Below are 21,791 nucleotides of genomic sequence, written 5' to 3' on the forward strand. Positions count from 1 at the left end.
GAAGAGAAAGCTAAAACTGTGAAGGATGCAGAGGGAATGCAGCCACAGTCCAGGAGATAGAAGAATGCCCTGCCTCAGCAGGTGGTGAGCACCCCATCGCGGAAGGGGTCGCGGAAGGGGTGAAACTCAGATAACCTGTGGTCTTCCCACCCTGAAATCCACCTCTTCTCCATCCTTCTGGCCTCACAGATCCAGAGCTCTGCCAAGCACCCCTTTGCATATGACCTGCTCGTTCTGACCACAATCTCAGGCCTCAGTTACCAGTACTACAGCATCAGACCCATCATAGAGGCCCAAGAGGGCACTCAGGAGCCAGCCGCTGCCATGGCCAACACACTCCAGTTTGGCCACAGGCCAAGGAGACGCAGCAACCAGGGTGGCAGGCGCCTGGTGCCCGTGATGAATGACTGCTACACTGTGCTGTTCGACCAGGACACCAACCTGATGTTCAGCATACAGGAGAGGTGAGGTACAGCCATTGCTGGCTCTGAGGGGGAGGTGTGCCTGGGGCCTGGACACATCAGTGTCTTCCTTCACTCAGCTGCCTGAGGGAAGGACCAGATGGTGCAAAATCCCATCCCATTCTTGTGATTTTTAATTCAGGCATAAAGGGTCTAGACCAGTGCAAAAAAAGATTTTCTCTCTCCTGGGCGGTTCATCTGTAGACAAAGGTGCCATTAAGGGACTCACCCTGGGGGAAAATATTCATGTTATCTACTTCTTTAAACATAGGATCTCTATTTAGCAAATAGTCATGCCATCTTTAAAACAGGAAAGGACCTTCAGAATTCTTACCTGCCCACTCACTCACCATCCATCCATCCATTCACCCATCAGTGCACCCACCCACCCACCCACCCATCCATCACCTGCCCATACATGCATTCATTCATGTATTCATTCATTTAGCAACGTTTGTAGACAGCATCGAGAGCAACTGACCCCAGGAAAAGCAGCCCAGCTGGTCTGGGATCACCTTGTCCTTCCTGAAGCCACATCCAGTACCTCAGTCAGAACACCCGTTTTGTTTCCTGCCATGATCTCACATCAGAGGGGCCTATGTGGCAGCACACAATAAGGGAACAGAAACAGGGGAAGGGAGGCAAAGGAGAAAGGGAAGGGGAAGTAACATTTGTGTTAGGCTGAGCAGAACTCCTGTCAATGTCACTGTCACCAGCTCTGTGCCTACAGAGCACCTGGACTTCCCTCTGAGTGGGTCCCAGTCCACTGATCCTTCCTGAGGCAGTGAGCAGCAGCATGCAAGCTGTACAGGGGGTGCAGAAGTGGAGCGAGGCCCCAGCAGGTCTGAGTCCCCTGCCCCAGCCATGCTGGGAAAGGTGGGGTCTACACACTGCTCTCTTCCTCTCTCATGTCCAGCATCCCCTCTGCAACCTGCTGCACTCCTTCCCTTCCACCATCCCACAGATGCCACATGCCTCAGCCACATCCCACCCTAGCACTGTCCAGTTCCAAAGCACATGCAATACTTCCTGTGCCTAGACCTCTTTCTCTCTTGCTTTTGAATTCCAATGATAGCAGGAGTGTTTCTTATTAGGTTCCAAGCCCACAGGGTGACCCTGTAGGAACAGTGTTTGCCCCACACACTGGGCAGACAGAGGGTCTGTGGGAACCAGGAGGGGCCCTAGCCTCCAACAGAGGTGAAAGGCTAGAGGAGAAGGTGTGTAGAGCTTGGGTCAAGGGAAGAGACATGGAGACAGTTGCTCCATAGAAAGGACCTAGCTGTGCAGAGGCCAAGGTGTGTGGTGTGCACAAACACAGACCACAAGCCATTTACCCTCATGTCACAACGCTGTTAAAATGGTCACATACCACACAATTCACCCATCTAACTCATGCCCTTCAGTGGCTTTTAGTATCTTCACAAAGTTATGCAACCATTTCCACGTCCTTTTCTAAACACTTTTTATCACCTCCCCCCCCCAAAAAAAAAAAAACACCTGCAATTTAGCATCTGAGTCCCCTTTTGTGCCTGACCCCAAGGCCCTGGCAAACACCAGTGTGCTGTCTGTCTGTATGGATTGCCATGCAAATGAAACACAGGGCCATCTGCATCTGGCTCCTTCCACTTGTCATTGTTTCAAGGTTGTGGCAGGATGTGACACATTTCCTTTTTGGCATACATGAGCCACATTTTGTCTAGTTCTTTAGTTGGTGGACATGGGGTAGTTCCACTTTTTGGCTACTCTCAATAATGCTGAGCAAGGCATGGTGGCTCACACCAGTGATCCTGGCTACTCAGGAGGCCTGCCAGGTAAAAGCAGTGAGACCCCATCTCAACCAAGAAAAGTTGGGTGTGGGGGCACATGCTTATCATCCCAGCTATGCAGGAAGCATAAATAGGATTCCAGTCCAGGCTGGCCTGGGCATAAAAGCAAGACCCTATTCAGAAAATAATGAAAGCAAAAAGGGTTAGGAGTGTGCTTCAAATGGCAGAGCTATTGCCTAGCAAGTCCAAGGCCTTGAGTTCAATCCCCAATATCACCACCACCCAAAAAAAAAAAAAAAATACTGTGCTCTGAACATTCACACACATCCCTTGTCTTGGGTGTGTCCCTGGGAGGGATCTCGCCAAGCCATACAACGTGTTTAACCGTTGGAGACAGCTGCACTGTTTTAAACTCCCTCCAGCAGTGCACGAGGGTTCCCGTGTCCCCACAACCTCACCTCTTGTTTCCCAACTTTCCAATTATAGCGGGTAGGAGATGCTGTCTCACTGTGGCTTGGATGTGAATTTCCCTGGTAACCAGTGGCAGGGAGCATATCGTCATGTGTTTATTAGCCATTTGCGTATCTTCTCTGCCCATTCCTAAATTGGGTTGCCATTTTATTATTGATTTGCAAGAGCTCGCTATATGTTCTAAGCATGGTCCCTTGCCAGATTTGTGATTTGCCAATCCTTTCTCCCATTCTTGGGTTGCCTTTTCCTCTCTCCATGGCCCCAGGGGAGCATTTTGAAAGGAAGGTGGGTGTAGGGGGGCTGGGGCCAGAGGGAAAAGGCCTTTTTGTGCCAGGCAAATGAAAACATTCTTCTCTCGCCTCTTCGTCAGGGGCTCAGCAGGACCCTTCTCAGATGCCTCCTCTTTCTGCCCTTCCTCGGATTCCTTCCCTGCCCAACCTCAATCCCACAGAAATCCCCAAAGTGGGGGAGTTTCAGGTCTCCTTCCTCGCTCGCACAGCAAGGCCACACCCAGATACAAATAAGAAATGCAAGCACGTCACTTGCTCGGGCCACATGCATACTTACAGCTAAAACCTGCATCCAGAAAGCTCTAGGACCCCTGCCTGCTCTTCCCACGTCCCCCAGCCTACCCAAACATCCTAAGGGAGCATGGAATTTGGAGTTGGGGCTGAATTTGAGTCCTGGCTTGAGCACTTCCCAGATGTGCCATTTTGGGCGAACTTCAGCCAGTCTGCAGCCTCTGTTCCTAGTGAAATGGATTCATATTTTATGTCTCCAGGGGGTCAAGAGAATTTAACCATGTGAAGGAAGTGAGGGTCCTGGCATGTGACATGGGGTCAGCAAGAGTCACCATCCTGCTTGACATTGCTTGTCTCAGGGTGGTGGTGTTCAGGGATGTTACTGGCCCCCAGGATAGCTGCGCGCCTCCATGGGCAGCCTCCCTCCCTCTCCTTTGTGACCCCAGAGATGTGGACAGAATCTCAGCTCCCATGCAAAGCTCTCTTGGCTCTGAGTGGGGTCCGAAGGGCTTTGACTTAGCCTCGTTGCTCATCCTGACTCCCTCAGGCTCTCTCAGGGCATTTTCTTCACGACTAGTTCACACTTGGTTCCAGACCAACTGAATTGTATCCATGAGACTTGTCCAGGACGATAATGGTATTCCCTCTCCTTGTGGCTGCAGACAGAGTAACCGCACAGTACGTGTGGCCCAGGAATTCCTGGAGTACCACGTCAATGGGGATGTGAAACAGGGCCCCATTTCTGACAACTACCTGTTTGCACCCAACGAGACAGCAGAGCCCACGTGGGACACTGTGAGGATGGAGATCGTGGTGGGAAAGCTGGCGACTGAGATCCGGCAGTACTTCTACAGGTGCTTCCCCAGGACCCACAGGGCACGGGCAGGGTGATGAGTGAGCGAGTCTCTGGTTTTGCTCCAGGTCCCTTGCTCCTGGGCCCGGCCCTGGCACATAGCTGTTGCTTGAGAAAAATATGAAAGAATTGCTCTGACTTCTGCAGATGCTTTTTGTGTGTGCGTGTGCTGCTTGTGTTCTCAGCTGAGTTCAGAGCACATAAAAGGGGCTCCTGTTAATGGCTGAGGCCTAGCACAGCAACTCCACAGTATCAGGGATCCAGGCTGTGTCCTCATCCATCATAGAAGGCTCTCATGGCTTTGCCTCCCACTGTCCTCTTCTCCAGAAACGCAACAGCCCAGGCTTACACCTACGCCATCTACTCCCGGCTGGCCCACGTGCCTCAGGGCCCCCACGGGGAGCTGCTTTGCCACCGGATAGAGCAGGAGTACCAAGTGGGCCCCTTGGAGCTGAACCGTGAGGCCATCCTGAGGACCAGCAGTGATCTAAACAGCCAGCAGGTCCTCTACTCGGACAACAACGGCTACCAGATGCAGCAGCGGCCCTTCCAGGCCTTCAGGAACAACACCATCGCCCGGGTACGCGGTGACAGCTGTGTGCTGCACCCTTGAGAGCGCTTTCCCTGGTCTCTTTAAGCACCACCTCAGAGCAGTAGAAAGGCCTCTGGACAGTGTTGTTTTAAAGCCCGCTGGTCACAGGTCTGTCTTTGCAGGGTGGTCACACAGGCTCTGAGTCAGACTGGTGTCTGGGTCCTGGTGCTGCCACACAGGAGAGACCTTATTTTAACCTCAGTTTTCCCTTCTGTAAACAAGTGCTTTGTCAAAAGGTGGCGCTGAGGATTGATGTAATGAAGTGTGTTGAGCATCCTGTGGCTGGGGAACAGTAGAGTGGGAGCTGAGCCACTCATGGTGGGTCACCATAGTAGGTCTCCATGGTCAGGGTCCTGCCTAACATGTCACTGTGCCTAGAGGGGCTGGTGGTGGCCCCCTCAGCTCAGGCCTCTGCCAACCACTGGGTGACGTTTGTGTCTTCAGAATTACTACCCCATGGTGCAGTCTGCCTTCATCGAGGATGGAAGAAGCAGACTGGTGCTGCTGTCAGAGCGAGCACACGGTGTCTCCAGCCAAGGGAACGGGCAGGTGGAGGTAGGAGAAGCATGGTCTTTCCCACTAAGGCCCTGCATGGCTGCCCATGGCATGGCCTCGCAGACAACCCCTTCCTACAGGTCATGCTCCATCGGCGACTGTGGAACAACCTGGCCTGGGACCTCAACTACAACCTCACGCTGAATGACACCTCGATTGTCCACCCCGTGCTCTGGCTTCTGCTGGGACCCAAAACACTCACCACTGCCCTGCGCCCCAGGAGCGGCCTCGCGCTGCAGCATAGGCCAGTTGTGCTGCTCAGAGAGCTGGCCAGTCCAGAGCCACCTGGTCAAGGTACGCATCACCACTGCGCAGGAGACTCGAGCCATCTGGGCAGGAAGGGACCTGGGGGACTGAGGGCAAACACTTACTCTGCTGGTAAGGACAGAGCTGAGGCTTGCACCTGCTCCAGTCCACACCTCTTCCCTGAGTCTTCTCCATTTTCCTTCCTGGTGTGTCTTTTTCTTTCTTAAGATAGCACTATATCACCAGGTTGCTTCAGGTCTGGAGGCCCGGCATTTAAAAGACTGGTTTTGTCTGAATCTGGGTCACTCGGCAAGGCTGCCTCTGCTCCGCGGTCTGTCTGCACAGCTTATGCTTCGGCTCCCATAGACGTCTTTAGATTAGCAGCTGTGTTCTGCACCTTAGTTAAAATAAAAGAGCATGAGAAACATTCAACAGAGGTCACATGTAGAGATAGATAGTACCTTGGAGCAGCCTTTGAAGAAATAAGGACCTAAATATAACTTGATGTCATTCTCATAGTCCTTGAACTGTGCTCTCTTCCTACCCCACTGGTAGAGGCTTTGATTAGAATATGTTTTTAAAGTTCTCCAGCTTCTGTTTTAGAGCCAGAACCTTCTCAAGGCGTCAGTAGCAGGTGCTTCACTCAGTCATCCAGCAAGCCTATAGTGTGCCACACACTGTAGGTATATAAGCACAGTCCCTGTCCTGTGGAAGTTCTCAGGCAGGAGTGGGGACATGCATTTGGGGGCAGGGGGAGTGTAGTGGGGAGGGTCTGGTATTTGTGTTTGGAGCAGCATGAGACCTCAAGCTGGAGGAGACCAGGAACGAGCTCCAGGGACATCAGTGAGGGTTCTCTGCAGGGCAGCTGGCTGGGCAGAGCCTAGGGAAGCTTATTAATTAAGGAGGAATGGAACAAGAGGCCTGGGCAGCTCAGGAGCAAGTATTCAGGGCCATGCCTCCCAGGGTGCCACTGACCTGACTGTGGTCCCACCAGTGTCCATGCTGTACATTCCTGGGAAGGGCATATGGCTGGCCTAACCAGGTCAGGCCAGACGTTGGCTCCTAAATCAGCCAGCAGTCCCTTCCTCGTGACTGGGGGTTTCTACTACAGAGGGAGATGCCGTATGTCTGAGAAGCTCCACCCTGCCTACCCCAATCTAGTGTCTGTTAGTGTAAGTGAGAGAAACCCAACTTGGATTAGCTGAGTCTCAGGAGAACTTATTCTGAGGTCCCCATAACTGCAGGTTTGTGGCTGGGCCTCCAGGTCTGGAACCCTGCCTATCTGACCACAGGTCCCTCCTCCTCCTCCCCCTCGCTGAGATGTGGCTGGGCAAGCCCCAGAGCTGCTCTTGGAGAACAGTTGTCTCCCCACCTGTGTCAGTCAGCTTTCTGCCTATCGCTGTCACAAAACACCTGAGATAATTCACTTAAAAAGAGGTATCAAGGGATGGCGGAGTGGCTCAAGTAGTAGAGTGCCTGCCTTGCAAGCGTGAGGCCCTGAGTTCAAACCTCAGTACCACCACCACAAAAAAAAAAAAAGACATTTCAGTCCATGGTCACAGGCCTTGTTGCTTTTTGGTGGCACAAAAGATTATAGTGGTGCCATGATGTAGGAGGTCTGTTCACCTCATGGTGGCCAGAAACCAAAGAGAGAGACAGAAAGGGACTGGACTCCTAATGTCCCCTCCAAGGGCATGCCCCAATGACCTCACTTTCTTCTACTAGGCCCACCTCCTAAAGGTTATGTCACCTCCCAGTAGCACCAGATGGTGGGAACCAAGACATTAGCAAATGGACCTTTGAGGGGATATTCAAGATCCGAAACACCACCCAAAGGGACTGAGACTCAAACTCTCCAGTCTCAAGTGCGGCTGTCCCAGGGAGGGATTCTGGTTGGTCCTGCTTGGGTCGGGTGGGTCATGCCTGGGCCAGTTGTGTGGTCTGGAGCATTATGAGGGGGTCGTAGCTCTAGCTAAGAGGAGGTGGAAAGAGTCGGGACAGAGACACCTCTGAGTGCACTGAGATGACAGAATAAGGGAGGAGCTTTCACCCCTGACCTAGAATAGAAAAAGGGCTGTGTGCACTGCTGTGTGAGCTCAGACATCCTCTGTCCCTCTCTGGCCTTGGTCATCTCATCAGGAGCTTGAAATGGCAAATGAGGAGGTGCAGTGTCCCTCCAGCTCTTAATCTCTGTGAACTCAGCAGCTGGGCATGAAGGAACAGCAACCAGGGAAGGACCTGCATGAGCAAAGGCCAGGGTGTGGGACCAGCATCTTTGGGCTGACAGGGCTGTGGGCTGCATATCTGGAGAGGTAGAAATGGCTGGAAGGGTCAAGGGACACCATGTAGAGAGTTCCCAGTGCAAGTGGCAGAGTTGTCCCACAACGCCCACGTTGCTGTGTCCATCTGCCCTGCAGGGACTTCCTCGGAGCCTCCAGGACTCCGGCAGCAGGTGGCCGTGACACTGCCACCAAATCTGCACCTGCAGATCCTGAGTGTCCCTGGCTGGAGCTACAACACCAACCACACCGAGCACATGCGACATCTTCGGCAAGGTGAGGCGTGGTCCAGACTCTCCTTCCTTCCTCCCTCCCTTCCAGAGTCGGCCGGGCCTCCAGTCCCTCACCAGGCAAAGAGGGCTCACCCTGGACTTGCCACGGCTCTGTGAGATCCCCTGGTCCCCTCATCTGGCAAGTGGGGAGACCAAGAGGAATGGCAAATGACCAGAGTCACTCAGCCATCTGGGGCAAGGTGGGTCCAGGCTGGAGTCTCAGCCCAGAACCAACCTCACCTCTCCGAATGGATGCCTCCCAGTCCCCAGACTATGGGCCACATCTTGCCCAACCCTCCAGGCCACACCATGGTCCTGTTGCTTCCAGGAGTCTTCCTAAAGCCCCTGAGCACACCAGGTCTTGCTGGGCCCCAGAGCCAGGCAGTCCAGCCGTGAGGAGCTTCCATTCATTCATTCAGTAAATGCCCCTTGGGCCAGCCCTAGGGAAGGAGGCAAGGTCCCTGATTTCTCTGCACTCTTACCTTTTGACAGTGGCAAGAGGGAAGCCCCTAGCAAGCCATCAGGGAGGGCTTCCCCAAGTTGGTGACACCTGCCAGGAACTGATGAATCCTGTTGCTGAAACTCCATCTGTACCATCTCTGCCCCGGTACACTGTGAGCAGCTCAAGGGTAGGGGCCAACTGGCCTCAACCATCTTCATGTCCCCAGGGCTCCACCTAGGACTGGCACTCTTCAAAGATAGCTTAGAAAGAGTCTACAGACTCTTAATTAAAGAGGAAAGGGGAGAGGAATCAGCCCCAAATTCAGAGTCAACACAGAGGGAAGACACAAGGAAATCAGCTACTGCAGGCTCACTAACCTTTGTCACTGATGAAGCTCAGAAGCTGTGACTTGTAGCCCAGTGGCCTCCTCATGCTGCCCCCCAGCATTTCCAACTCCCCCACCTGTCCCAGAAGACACAGGTTGGGGGGGCCTCCTGCAGCTGCAGAGCCCTTCTGTGCATGGCCCAGCGTGACAGAGATGCACTTCCTGTGGGCGGCTCGCTCCCATAGAAAGGGAAGGTTAGGGTCTGACCCACCACATCCCATGCTGCTGGTAAGAAAGCTCCTCCTTCCTGGACAGAGGTAGGTCCAGGGTGAAGGAACATCTAGAACCTGCTGCCTCAGACCTGCAACTGCCTCATGGGGTGGACTCCTGTAGCATCTGCCATCCAGGGCAGGTGACAGGCAGGAGCCCCACCTGACTCTGGACTCCAACCTGACACCACTGCTCTAGGAACATGTAAAAGTGATTTTACAAACCTCACTGCTTCCATGGGCTCGGGCAGCCATTCCTATGGGCCTGTCTGAAAAACAGCAGTCTCGTAACCCCACAGTGAGCTTTTCAAAACCATGACGCTGAGTTTTGCCCCAGAGTTTGATTCCACAGCTGGAGGGTGGATCTGCAGAGCTGGGGCTCTGTGATCCAGGGTTTAGCCTCTTTCTATGGCTTTGGACTCCAAGCCTTGTCTTTCTCATCTGTAAAACGGGAGACAGCTGTGAGCCTTACTGTAGAGAGGATGGCAAATGAGACCATTTTATCAGTCAGTATGGCCAGGTAATGCTTCAGTAACAAAGAGCCCCAGACTCTCACCATCTTTGTATAGCATGAATTCATTCCTCCCTCATGCTATGTCCTACAGGGTTTGCAGGAAGGCCCTTCTCACTGTGCCCAGCAGGCCCCCTGCTGTGGAAATTGTAATGCAACACCTGCCTCCTCCTCACCAAGGTGGGAAGCAGCTTCTGCCCAGAAACCAAACATCACATCTGCTGTCTTGCATTGGCCATAGCAGTCACGTGATCACATGGAACTCCAGAGGGGACAGGAGGAAAAGACTGGGGTACTTGAAGACAGGCTCAAGTACCTTGATGACCACAGCAAGATCAAGGACATTGGCATTGGCCCCTGTGTGGCAGGCTGGAGGCCTGGAGTGGGCCTGACCTGCTCTAGACCTTCCCTGTGCTACACACCAGCCACAGGACCCCAGGCCTTGCTTCCTTGGATGTTGAGTGGTGGGCTGCGTCCACTGCCCTGTGGGGAAGTTGAGGATATAGAATGCAGTTCAGAGTGTACAGCCCTGGAGCCTTGAGCTTGGTTGATGGGGGTCCTCACTGCTACCTTCTGTCCCCAAAGGCCACCAAGGGAAGGCCCAGGCAGACTTGCATCGTGTCCTGCTGCGGCTCCACCACCTGTATGAGGCAGGGGAGGACCCAGTCCTGTCCCAGCCAGTGACGGTGAATCTCAAGGTAAAGTGCCCCGACCCCCTGCAGAGGCTGTGCTGGGGAAGTGAGCCCCAAGTCTGAAGACCCCACTTGAGCACTTGAGGAGTCACCTCAGCCAGAGGACACATCACATAGGGCGAGTTCACAAATGAGCCCTATTGGCACTCCAGCCTCTTGCCCTCCTTTCTTTCTTTCATTTTTTTAGTACTGGGGTTTGAACTCAGAGCTTATACCCTGAGCCACTCCACCAGCCCTTTTTTGTGATGGGTTTTTTTCTCAAAATAGGGTCACGTGAACTATTTGCTCAGGCTGGCTTCGAATTGCGATCTTCCTGATCTCTGCCTTCTGAGTAGCTAGGGTTACAGGTATGAGCCACCGGCACCTGGCTCTCTCCCTCCTTTCTTCGAGGTCTTCTGGGTTTGCTGGTTCAAACCACAGGTCTGCATCTGATTTCCTTCTTGCTTCTGCTGTGAAACCTTTTAATCAACACAGACATCATAAGTGCAATCAGAAAACAAAACCAATTCTCCGCAGACTTCCTTTAAAGGGTGACTTAGAATCAGATGATCCAAGGTCTGCATCCAGGTCATTCCTTGGACGATTCGGGCTCCCCCAAGACTCTGGGCCTCAGTTTCCTCACCTGTAAAGCTGGGGGAGGCAGAGGGCGTTGCTCAAAAGGCTGGTGCAATTACCCGTGCATCCCACCTGACACTTGCCTGTGCTGGGACCTGGACCCACTCCTCCCCAGAGTCACATGGGGAGGGACATACCCAGCCTCAGTTTCCTCATCTGTGAATGGGCTGATGATCCCACCCCATCCTTGCAGATGAAGTGAGGAGGTGTGTTAGGCACCAAGGCAGAGCACAGGGCCCAGGACACAGAGTTGGTGGCATGGCCATCCCTGCTGCTATTTGGTTCTCTGTACTGCTCAGCGCTGGGGCATCGTGGGGCCTAGCCGCACCTCTGCTCTTGTCTCTGCAGGCCGTGCTGCAGGGGCTGGGGTCTGTGGTGGCTGTGGAGGAGCGCTCGCTCACGGGGACCTGGGACGTGCACACACTGCAGCGCTGGAGCTGGAAGACAAAGCCTGGCCACACAAGAGGTTTGCAACCCCTGCCTCCACCCCTGCTGGGGGTCCCAGCCAGACTCAGAGCCCTTCTGGCGGTGCAGCCTTGGGTGACCACTGCTCCCTGCGTGACGTGCAGCCCTCCATAGTCCGCTCGAGTAGGTTAGGAAAAGCTCTGGGTCAGTCTCCACCCTCCAGACCTTCACACAGACAGGCGCCTGTGTGTGCATGCATGTGTGTGTGCATTTGTGTGTGTGCACGTGTGCACAGGCAGGTGCACACCCTGCCCTGAGCAAGAGCCCAAGTTCGATACCACACTACACACACCCATTCACCCCAGTGTGCCCAGGCAGCCTCAGGCCCCCAGTCTGCCATATCCATCCCTCCACCTTGGAAAGCCTGTTCCTCACCTGCTGGTGACTCCTCCTCAGCTTCCCTGAGGCATCCCTCTTTGTCCACTGCACACCACACAGCATGGTGCCAGGTGTGCAGCCATGGGGAATGGGAGGAAGGCCTCCCTCCCAAGGATAAAGCCCAAGCCCCAGCTGTGACTGAGGTAAAGAGAGCAGGTGAGGTAATGGACAGGGTTCTCCAGATGGTCCTGAGTGCAGCACCCCTGGGGAATCAGCCCCAACATTACTCTTCACTGTAGCCCCAGGGGAGATAGAATGCGAGGCCCACTTGTAGCAGGGGGCCTGGCAGGAGGGACAGCCAAGGACAATCGCCACCTGTAGATAGCTGCCATCTCATGGGGGGTGGCTAAGAGGAGGCAACTGGCTGCTCAGACTACCTGTGCTCCCTAGGCCGCCCCATGTCCCCCTCAAGGCCACGAGGAGGCTCCACCATCACTGTCCACCCCAAGGAAATCCGGACATTCTTCATTCACTTCCGACAGCAGTGAGCCACTGGCCCAGGGTTGTGTGGGACATCATGTGATAGGACAAATGCAAGGAAAAGCCATGAAGAGAGATGGGGGAAGGGGTGGGGAGTGAACTGCTAATCCAACAGGCTGATGGCAAGAGGCAGCCACGTGTGGGGTCCCCTCATTTTTAAATAAAAAATTATTTAAAGTCTGGATTCTTCTGTCCTGTGTTCAAGCCAGCCCTCCTTGCCTCTTGCATAAATGATATTTTTGTTCTTTCTCTTTTTCTTTTTTGGTTTTTAAAAAAGCTGTATTTTTTTTTTTTTGGCAGTATTGGGGTTTGAACTCAGGACTTTGCACTTGCTAGGCAGGCAGGCACTCTACCACTTGAACCATGCCTGCAACCCAAAAATAACCTTTATTTTTAAAAAGTTAATGTGTATATTGTGGAAAAGTGAAGACTACCAACAGCAAAATCATCCCATTACTAGCAGCTTCCAGCTGGAGGTGTCCTTGAGGTCCTGTGTGCACACAGCGTGTAATTTTATGTCATCAGCACTTACAAATTAAAAACCCCAAAGCTCTGTGAGCATTTTGATAACCAAGAACACACTTCACTCACTCAGTCTGCCATCCTGCCTTTCTTAGGGACAAAAACCTAGAGGTATTGGCAGTTATGGTTCAGTACTGCATCACTTCATGCTCGGCTTAAGATGAGGCATGTGTTATTGAGAGTTCATGGGCACAGGTGTGGCTCAAACCCTGAGTTCAAATCCCAGTACCGCCAAAGAGAGTTCATTGTCACATCTGTGCTACTAACATGTCAGCAAGAAGTGTGTGCCACAGAATTACGTCATGTACTCCTGTACTGCAGTCAAAGGGGACATCGACAGGGCTGTGGTGTGGCTCAGTGGCAGAGCCTGGCCTGGCATGTGAGAGGCCCTGGGTTCCAACCCCAGCATTGAAAAAAACAAAGTAAATCTGAGTGCTTGTACACCTCTCCCACGTGCTTCCTCCTGCCCTCCATGCCGTGTGGCGAACAAATCCTGACACACTGCTGAGGTGGCATAACTGTCCACATCCAAAATGCACCTTTTCTACCGATAATAACTACAAAATAGCTAGAAATCGGCAAGTCCGCTCGGTCAACTTCCCATCATACATGCCTGGCCAGCTCGGGGGGTCTATGACGCGTAGGTGTTTCAAAATAGGGACTAAACCTTGGCCACAATACACACAGGGGCTTAGTCCAAAATGCACGTGAAAGTCCATGGTCATTCTCTGAAACCAGCTGTGAGACATGGGTGCTGGTGAGCCCTTCCCGCTCCTTCCTCTGCATCCTCTTCTCCATCCCAACGACCCAGTGCAGCACCCATGGCAGCGGAACCCAGTGAACCACTATGCCTGGGAACTAGAGAAGGCTGAACACGCTGTCCCAGCAGACAGTCCTTCCTAAGCAACTAGCAGAAGGTGAAATTTGGTAACCTGATAGCAGACATGTTCTCTGCTTTGCCCAGTCAGGATCTGGGCCAGATTTGCTGGGCAAGCAATAGACCACCTTGTAGCATGCACAGGGCACAGTGGGGAGCAGGTGACCAGTGACGTGGGTGTACGGTGTGGGTGGGGTGCAAGGGGGCATTTGGAACCCTATAGAGCACTGGGCTGCACGGGGGCTTGGTTTCCATAGCATGAGGGCTATTTTAAAATTATCCCCAGGCCAGGGCTGCAAGGCTGTTTGTAGAAACTCCATATCTGACAGAAGTCCTCCCCCACCAGGCCAGAAATGCTGGGAGAGCCGCTTCCTCTAGAGTGTCCCTTGGGCATCTGCCACTGACAAGAGTGAGAAGAATAGGTCAAATGAGAAAACCCACCCACGGCAGACAGAGCAGTTGCTAAAATCCAAAATCCACTTGTTATTAAAAAAAAAAATCAAACTACCCTGCTTAATGGTAACCATAATCCTAACAAAAATCCCAACAGGTTTATTATGGGACTTGACAAGTGTAGAAGTGTTTGAAAAGTGTGTGTGTTGGTCTGCTCAGCAATAGACTGAGGGCTTATAAACAACACACATTTATTTCTCACAGTTCTGGAACCTGGGAAGGCCAAGGTCAAGGTGCTGGCAGGTTCACCATGTGCAGAGGGTCTGTTTCCAGTTTTCTAGGCAACACCCTCTCACTGTGTTCTCTCGTGGTGGAAGGAGTGAGACAGCTCTGCAGAGCCTGCAGGGTCCCCTAATCCCATCCGGAGGGCTCCATCTGCAGAACCTGGTCACCTCCCACAGGCCTCACCTAGGAGGTTAGGATTCAACATATGAATTTGGGGGACACACACATTTACACCATAGCAAAAAGGGACCCCAGAACTCAACCGGTACACCTGTGGTGGACTACCTCACAGAGAGAGGGGTCCTGGGACAACTGCTTGTTCAACTGCAGCAAGAAGAAACCTGCCCCTCTCCCACAATGTACACCAACCTGCCTTGGAGGAGGTCCCAGTGCCCAATATGCACACAGAAATGTGCTGGACCTCACTAGAAATCAGTCTATGCAAACTGAACCACAGTAAGACATTGGTTCACAATTGCCGCAGCTGTTACTTTCAAAATTAAAAATATGTGCTGGCAGGTAGTCACAGAAGCTCTCGTACACTTGAAGTGTGAGAATGAGCTGAAGGAGACATTTGGGAAACAGTTTTGCGTTGTCTTCTAAAGTTAAAGATATGCACGCAGCATACCCCACAATTCTGTTCCAGGCGTCTCACTTAGAACAAAATCACATGCATGTGCACAAGGATATATAAGGTTGTTCCTATAGTGCTGCTCATGAGAGCTGTAAATTAGAAACCCAGAGGTCCACCACAGGGCCTGGTGCATTGCTAATGCCACAGAGCAGTGGGCTCAGGGGTGGCCCGCACTTGGGAGCTTGTTAGAAATACAAATTCTCACTGGGCACCAGTGGCTCACGCCTGTAATCCTAGCTACTCAGGAGGCAGAGAGCAGGAGGATCACAGTTCAAAGCCAGCCTAGGCAAATAGTTCATGAGACCCTACCTTGAAAATACCTAACACAAAAAGGGCTGGTGCAGTGGCTCAAGGTGTAAGCCCTGAGTTCAAGCCCTGGTACACCCCCACCAAAAAAAACGAAATACAAATTCTCAGGCCTATCACTGATCAAATGAATCAGAACCTCAGCACCAGGTTTGGGGTGGGGCTGTTTTTTTTTAACAAGGTCATTGGGATATGCTGATGCACACTCAAATTTGAGAAGCTCTGCCACAAAGCATCCAAAAAGAGAGTCCTTTCTGAGGACTAATAGATAGAAGAGTCTTGATCCATAGAAGATAGAAGATAGATAGATAGATAGATAGATAGATAGATAGATAGATAGATAGATAGATGGATAATAGAGAGATAAACAATACAGATATGAGGTAGATAAGCAGAAGATAGATAGACAGGTAATAGATAATTGATGCATAGAGAGATGATAGGTGATGCATGATAGATTTTAGATAGATACATAGATAGAAACAGATATGTAGATGATAGATGGTAGGTGAATAATAGACAAAAGGTAGATTGATAGATATATATTCAGCAAAAGAAACAAGATAAAAATGAAAAAAATATGATTCCATTTATATAAAGCTCAAAAAGGGGAAACTATATTCTTTCTGTTGTTGTTTGGGGGTTTTTTTGGTGAAACTGGGGTTGAACTCAGAGATCATGCTTGCAAACAAGCACTCTACTGCTTGAGCCACACCTCCAGTCCATTTTGCTCTGGTTATTTTGGAGATGGGGTCTTAGGAACTATTTGTGCAGGCTGGCCTTGAACCATGAGCTGCCTAATCTCAGCTTCCCAAGATGCTAGGATACAGGTGTGAGCCACCAGCCTGGTTTATATCACGTTCTCTATAATTGCATTGATAGCTGATTCAGAAACACTAGAGCAAGCAAAGAAATGACTAATCAAAATCACAAGAGTAATCACCTCTGAGGAGAAGGAGGGCTGGAGTAAAAAGGGACACACTTGAATTTCTGGGGTATTGGTATGGTTTCACTTCCTGGCCTGGTTGCTGGTTACATGTGAGTTTCTTTTGAAATTATTCAGAGGTGGGGTGGCTGGGAACAGCAGCATCTGCTGCAGGTGACTCGAGGCAGGAGGTAGGGTAAAAAACTAAAATAAAGGGGGAGAGGGGAATGAGAATATGATGGAGGGGTGAACTTGTTCGAAGTATGTATGAGATTATCACAAGGAAGCGCTCTCGTACTATTAGTGTGTGCTAATTCAAAAATAAATTTAAATAATAAAGTAATGCATAGACAAAACTATAATTTATATAGAATCCATATACGTAATTAGATATAATCTCTCTATTCATATTCTCATATATATGATACACAGCAAATGTTGAATTTTCATATCTGCACAAAATGAATAATTCTCACATAAGAATATGAATCATGTCATATGTTATTTTCACAGAAAATATTAAAAATTTTTAGTGTCAAGCTCAGTGATAGAGCTCTTGCCTAGCATGCTTGAGACCCTGGATTTAATCCCCAGCAACACACACAAAAGAAGTTACATGCTGGAAGCATGACTCAAGCAGTACAGCACCTGCCCAGCAAGCATGAGGTCCTGAGTTCAAATCCCAGTACCACTGTTGCAGAAGGGCTCAGACAGAGACAGAGAGGGCACCAAAGTTTTCGGGAAGCAAGTTTATTAAGCAAGCCGGCAGCAACTCAGCAAATTTGAATCCAAAGGCTGAGCCCTGAGAGCAAAGGGGCAGTGTACAGAAATGGAGTGGGGGGTGCGACTTGCCCCATCCATAATCAGTGTTATTTCGTTGGCTGTTTTAACCTCTGGGGCGAGGTGACCCATCTCTGGTCTCCAGGTAACATTCCCCAGATCCGGTTTTCCTTTGTTTCACTGTAGCACTCTTTATCTCTCTTTCCCCTCCCTGCCTTCCTGCCACATTCCTCCCCTTTGATGCATGGACCCACTTCTGAGTCAAAGGGCATCATTTTGATAAAGACCAAAGTACCCAGGGCGGGGAGAGGGGGGGAGGATTAGGCAGGGGTAGTATCACGCATGCTCTTAAGACAAGGAACGTTGTCCCTATTAAGGTCTTGAACCCACCTAGGGTTGAGAACCAGCCCCAAATAGGTCACTGGGACTCCATCCCCTCCAGGTCTGCACAGGGACGTGGGCAAGCTTTTTCATCTTGTAGGTAATCTCTTCAGTTACCTTTCCCTCATCATCAATCCGTAAACAGCAGTCACTCAGATTGAATTTTCCACGTACTCCACCCTCCAAGGCTAGCAAGTAATCCAGAGTCAAATGGTTTTGGTAGATGGTGTTGCATACTTCAGCTTGTTGTTTGGCTAATATGTTGAGGGCTTTAGCTGATTCGTTAGTTATAATCTCAACCACTGCCTGAAGCCCAGTGATGTGGCTGAGCATATAGCTTGGGGTGCGACAGTCCCAGGAGCCGTCCTGGACCATAACATTCAATGATCTGCTCCGGAGGCCATTCAACGTCCTTCCAATTCCCTATTTGTAGGGCATCTCGCTTTTTCCTGTTTACCCTTTCCTCATAAACGGAGACTCCTAATTTTTCACCTTGTCTGAGGGGGAGCAAGAAGAAAGAAGGCTGGATGGCGCCCAGCACACAGGATCCGAACCAGTCATTGGGAAGGATTGTGTAGGCTCAGTCCCCACAGATCCAGTGCAGCGCCTTAGGCACCCGCTACTCTGTGTCCACGCTCACATTATTCCAGGCTATTGCAAGTTTAGGGAAGTTAGCCAGTGGGTGAGGCTGGGGCTCCAGGTGACTGGCGGCCCCCACCACTGAGTCTCCTGAGTAGCGTCATTGTGAAATTTTTGTCCCAAGCAGACCAAGTCCCCTACTGAGGTGGAGAATTGGCCTTTTGGATGGGAGATACAGTAATTCTCAATAATAGAGGTTTTTAGGAGGCGAATGCTCTCTCTGTGGCCAGGTAGAGCAGTTTTATTAAAGGGCTGCTGTGAGTTTAGCTCTTTTGCCTCCCATGGCCAATGGTCTCTCATATTTGTTTCTCCACAAACATAACACGACGTCACATTTAGAGTTTGTGCTATGGACTCAGGTAGTGAGAGGAACAGGTTTTTGGTTGTAACTGAGATGGGAAATTCACTTTGTATCTCCTCATAAAAGCAATGAAAGGCCTGGTGTGAAGAGCTCTCATGAGTGGTCGTGAGAAGTTGAAAATGCAGCAAAGTGGACAGCACAGCAGACACTATTATCTTCTGTTACTCTGCAGCACCGACTTCGACATTTTGCTTGCGTGTCACTTGTTTGCAGCCTATAGATTGGTGTGTCCACTTAATACAAGAAAATGGAAACTGAACATCCAGAGGAGACCTTCCCCAACACTGAAACCAGTGGTGAATTTGGTAAACGCCCTGCAGAAGATAGGGAAGAGGAACAAGCTTTCAGAGGATCTAGAAACACTGATGAGATGGTTGAAGTACGCATTCTGCTTCAGAGCAAGAATGCTGGGGCAGTGGTTGGAAAAGGAGGGAATATTAAGGCTTTTCATACAGACTACAATTCCAGTGTTTCAGTACCAGACAGCAGTGGCCCTGAGTGCATATGGAGCATCAGTGCTGATATTAAAACAACTGGAAAAATTCTGAAGAAAATCATCCCTGCCTTGGAAGAGGGACTGCAGTTGCCATCACCCACTGCAACCAGCCAGCTCCCGCTCGAATCTGATGCTGTGGAATGCTTAAATTACCAGCACTATATATAAAGGAAGCGACTTTGACTGCGAGTTGATACTGTTGATTCATCAGAGTCTGGCAGGAGGGATTATTGGGGTCAGAGGTGCTAAAATCAAAGAACTTCAAGAGAACACTCAGACAACAATCGAGCTTTTCCAGGAGTGCTGTCCTCTGTCCACTGACAGAGTTGTTCTTATTGGAGGAAAGCCTGATAGAGTTGTAGAGTGCATAAAGATCACCCTTGATTTATATCGGAGTCTCCCATCAAAGGGCATGCACAGCCTTATGATCCCTACTTTCATGATGAAACCTAGGATTGTGGTGGTTTTACAATGATGTTTGATGACCACGTGGACGTCCTGTGGGAATTCCCATGCGAGGAAGAGGTGGTTTTGACAGACTGCCTCCTGGTCAGGGTGGACTCCCTCTAGAAGAGATTATGATGATATGAGCCCTCATTGAGGTCCTCCTCCTCCTCCTCCTCCTCCTCCTCCTCCTCCTCGTCGAGGTGGCCGGGGTGGTAGCAGAGCTCAAATCTTCCTCTTCCACCACCACCACCACCTAGAGGAGGAGATCTAATGGCCTATAACAGAAGAGGAAGACCCGGAGACCGCTATGATGGCATGGTTGGTTTCAGTGCTGATGAAACTTGGGACTCCGCCATAGGCACATGGAGCCCATCAGAATGACAGATGGCTTATGAACCACAGGGTGGCTCCGGATATGATTATTCCCATGCAGGAGGTCGTGGCTTATGTGGTGATCTTGGCGGACCAATTATTTCTACACAAGTAACTATTCCCAAAGATTTGGCTGGATCTATTATTGGCAAAGGTAGTCAGCGGATTAAACAAATTAATCATGATTCGGGAGCTTCGATCAAAATCGATGAGCCTTTAGAAGGATGGGACGATGGGATCATTACCATCGCAGGACCAGATACAGAATGCACAGTATTTGCCGCAGAACAGTGTGAAGCAGTATTCTGGAAAGTTTTTCTAAGACTAGTGAAGAACTGAAGGAGTCCTCCATCTTTTTTTTTTTTTTAATCTGCTTCTGCTTAAAAAGCCAACGTTCCTCTGCTTCATAGGTGTTCTGCATTTGAGGTGTAGTGAAATCTTTGCCGTTCACCGATGTAATGTTTTAGTTCTTACAAACAGGGTTGGGGGGAGGGCATGCAAACACTAACATTGAAATTTTGAAACAGCAGCAGAGTGAGTGGATTTTATTTTTTGTTCATTGTTGGTGGTTTTAAAAAAATCCCCCCATGTAATTATTGTGAACACCTTGCTTTGTGGTCACTGTAAACATTTGTGGGGGGGGGGCAGGGAGGAAAGTAACAATAGTTCACATGTCTCTGGCATTTGTTCAGAGCCATGTGCAGAATGTAATGCTCTTTTGTAAGAAATGTTTTATGATTTTTAGAATAAATTTAGTGAACCTAAAAAAAAAAAGAAAAAGAAAATGCAGCAAAGTACCAGGGTCTGTTCCCTCTCCATTGATTAAAATGCCAAACTTTTTCCCAACTTCCCAGCCCGTTTCACCGAGGTTGAAAATAGTGAAATTTACAGCGTTATGGTCACCAAGAGTGCAGTTGGGGGGTTCTTCCCTTTTTTGCAAAAGAATGGCAGTTCCACGTAAGGTGTGGACCTCCCCTTTTAGCCAAGTTGCCCACCTTTCACAACCCCAATAAGATCAGTAGAGCTGTTCATAGGACGCACAACCAGATGTTTCACTGTCATCTTTTGGGCATGTATACTTGTCATTTAACCTGTAGGTCCTTTCCCAGGCTAGCCCTCCACAGTTGCCCCAAGGCCCGTTGTTTTAGCTATTGCGGCACACACATCACAGTTTATGGACACAGGTTTGCTGGGGTCATTAACCTGGGTGCAGTTAACGAGCTTCCCACTGCTGGTGAACCTTTGGGCCTCTAGCCATTTCTCTCCAGGACGACAGATGAGGTTAAAACAGATACACTGACCATCGTGAGAGCACACTGAGCAGGTGGTATGGTTGTGAGTGCATGACCCAACAATAGTGCCTGCACAGGAATAATAAGCATGGAAAACCAGTGTTTTGGTAACAGCACTCCCCACTCTACTCATGTAGAGTCACAGTCCAAATCCTGGGGGTCCCCAAGTAGAGAGCTGACCAAGATTAGCAAGAAGAATACACAGAACAGACTCATCCTCAAAGGTGAGATGGGCGACTCCTCAAGCTTCTGCAGCATCTGGAGTGTCTGGAGCAGGGCTGACGTCTCGTCATCCATGTTTTCTTGTTGTCTCCTGGGAAGCAGGGTCCTGTGGGAGAAGGGCACAGGTGTTCCAGAGGGTGATCTTGTATGGCGAGGCTGGGTCAGGGCTGCACTTCCACTCGAGGGAAGCTGGCTTCACTTGGCTATGGTGGATCCATGGAACAATCTCTGCTACTTGAACTGTGGTGGGGGTGGACAAAACAACAACAAAAGGGCCCCTCCAGTGGGGCTTTTGTGGTGGAACATTCCATTCCTTTACCAAACAGCATCCCCTGGTTTATAAGGTGTGTGGGAGTTGTCAGGCTAACAGGAAGTCTCTCTATGACCCAGTCATTGATTTTTGAGAGAGTCAACCCAAGGGCCAGTATCTGTTGTCTCAGGGTGAGGTCACCCATTTCCTTCAGGCCCTTGCCCAAAAAAGAATTTCAAAAGGGAAGAGACCCATCTGTTTGGTGGGGCTTGACGTAATCCTGAGTAAGCCTATAGGCAGTAATTGATCCCATTGTAGGTGAGTCTCCTGGCATAGTTTTTCCAATTGCAATTTTAGAGTCTTGTTCATACATTCTACTTTCCCCGAACTCTGGGGGTGGTAGGACATGTGCAGCT

At 50.4% G+C, this 21,791-nt stretch overlaps 1 protein-coding gene and 1 pseudogene across 6 annotated transcripts in view; both read left to right on the top strand.

Moving 5' to 3' along the window:
• Window positions 1-12,366, top strand: part of Man2b2 (mannosidase alpha class 2B member 2) — a 36,037-nt gene extending 23,671 nt beyond the window's left edge. For 4 of the 6 annotated variants that reach the window (XM_074042668.1, XM_074042666.1, XM_074042667.1 and 1 more), the window contains 9 exons: window positions 190-464; window positions 3,882-4,073; window positions 4,400-4,652; window positions 5,109-5,219; window positions 5,300-5,513; window positions 7,883-8,020; window positions 10,149-10,261; window positions 11,219-11,336; window positions 12,104-12,364. In XM_074042668.1, the coding sequence (XP_073898769.1) occupies window positions 190-464; window positions 3,882-4,073; window positions 4,400-4,652; window positions 5,109-5,219; window positions 5,300-5,513; window positions 7,883-8,020; window positions 10,149-10,261; window positions 11,219-11,336; window positions 12,104-12,201 (1,512 nt within the window). In that variant the 3' untranslated portion in view covers window positions 12,202-12,364. Of the gene's footprint in view, window positions 1-189; window positions 465-3,881; window positions 4,074-4,399; window positions 4,653-5,108; window positions 5,220-5,299; window positions 5,514-7,882; window positions 8,021-10,148; window positions 10,262-11,218; window positions 11,337-12,103 lie in introns of all 6 variants that reach the window. The other 2 variants (XM_020165341.2, XM_020165348.2) reach the window with 1 other exon arrangement.
• Window positions 12,367-18,543: 6,177 nt separating this feature from the next.
• Window positions 18,544-19,975, top strand: LOC109687300 (heterogeneous nuclear ribonucleoprotein K pseudogene; annotated as a pseudogene).
• Window positions 19,976-21,791: the final 1,816 nt, after the last annotated feature.

The sequence above is a fragment of the Castor canadensis genome, chromosome 9 (assembly GCF_047511655.1).
Source record: "Castor canadensis chromosome 9, mCasCan1.hap1v2, whole genome shotgun sequence".
Taxonomy (NCBI): domain Eukaryota; kingdom Metazoa; phylum Chordata; class Mammalia; order Rodentia; family Castoridae; genus Castor; species Castor canadensis.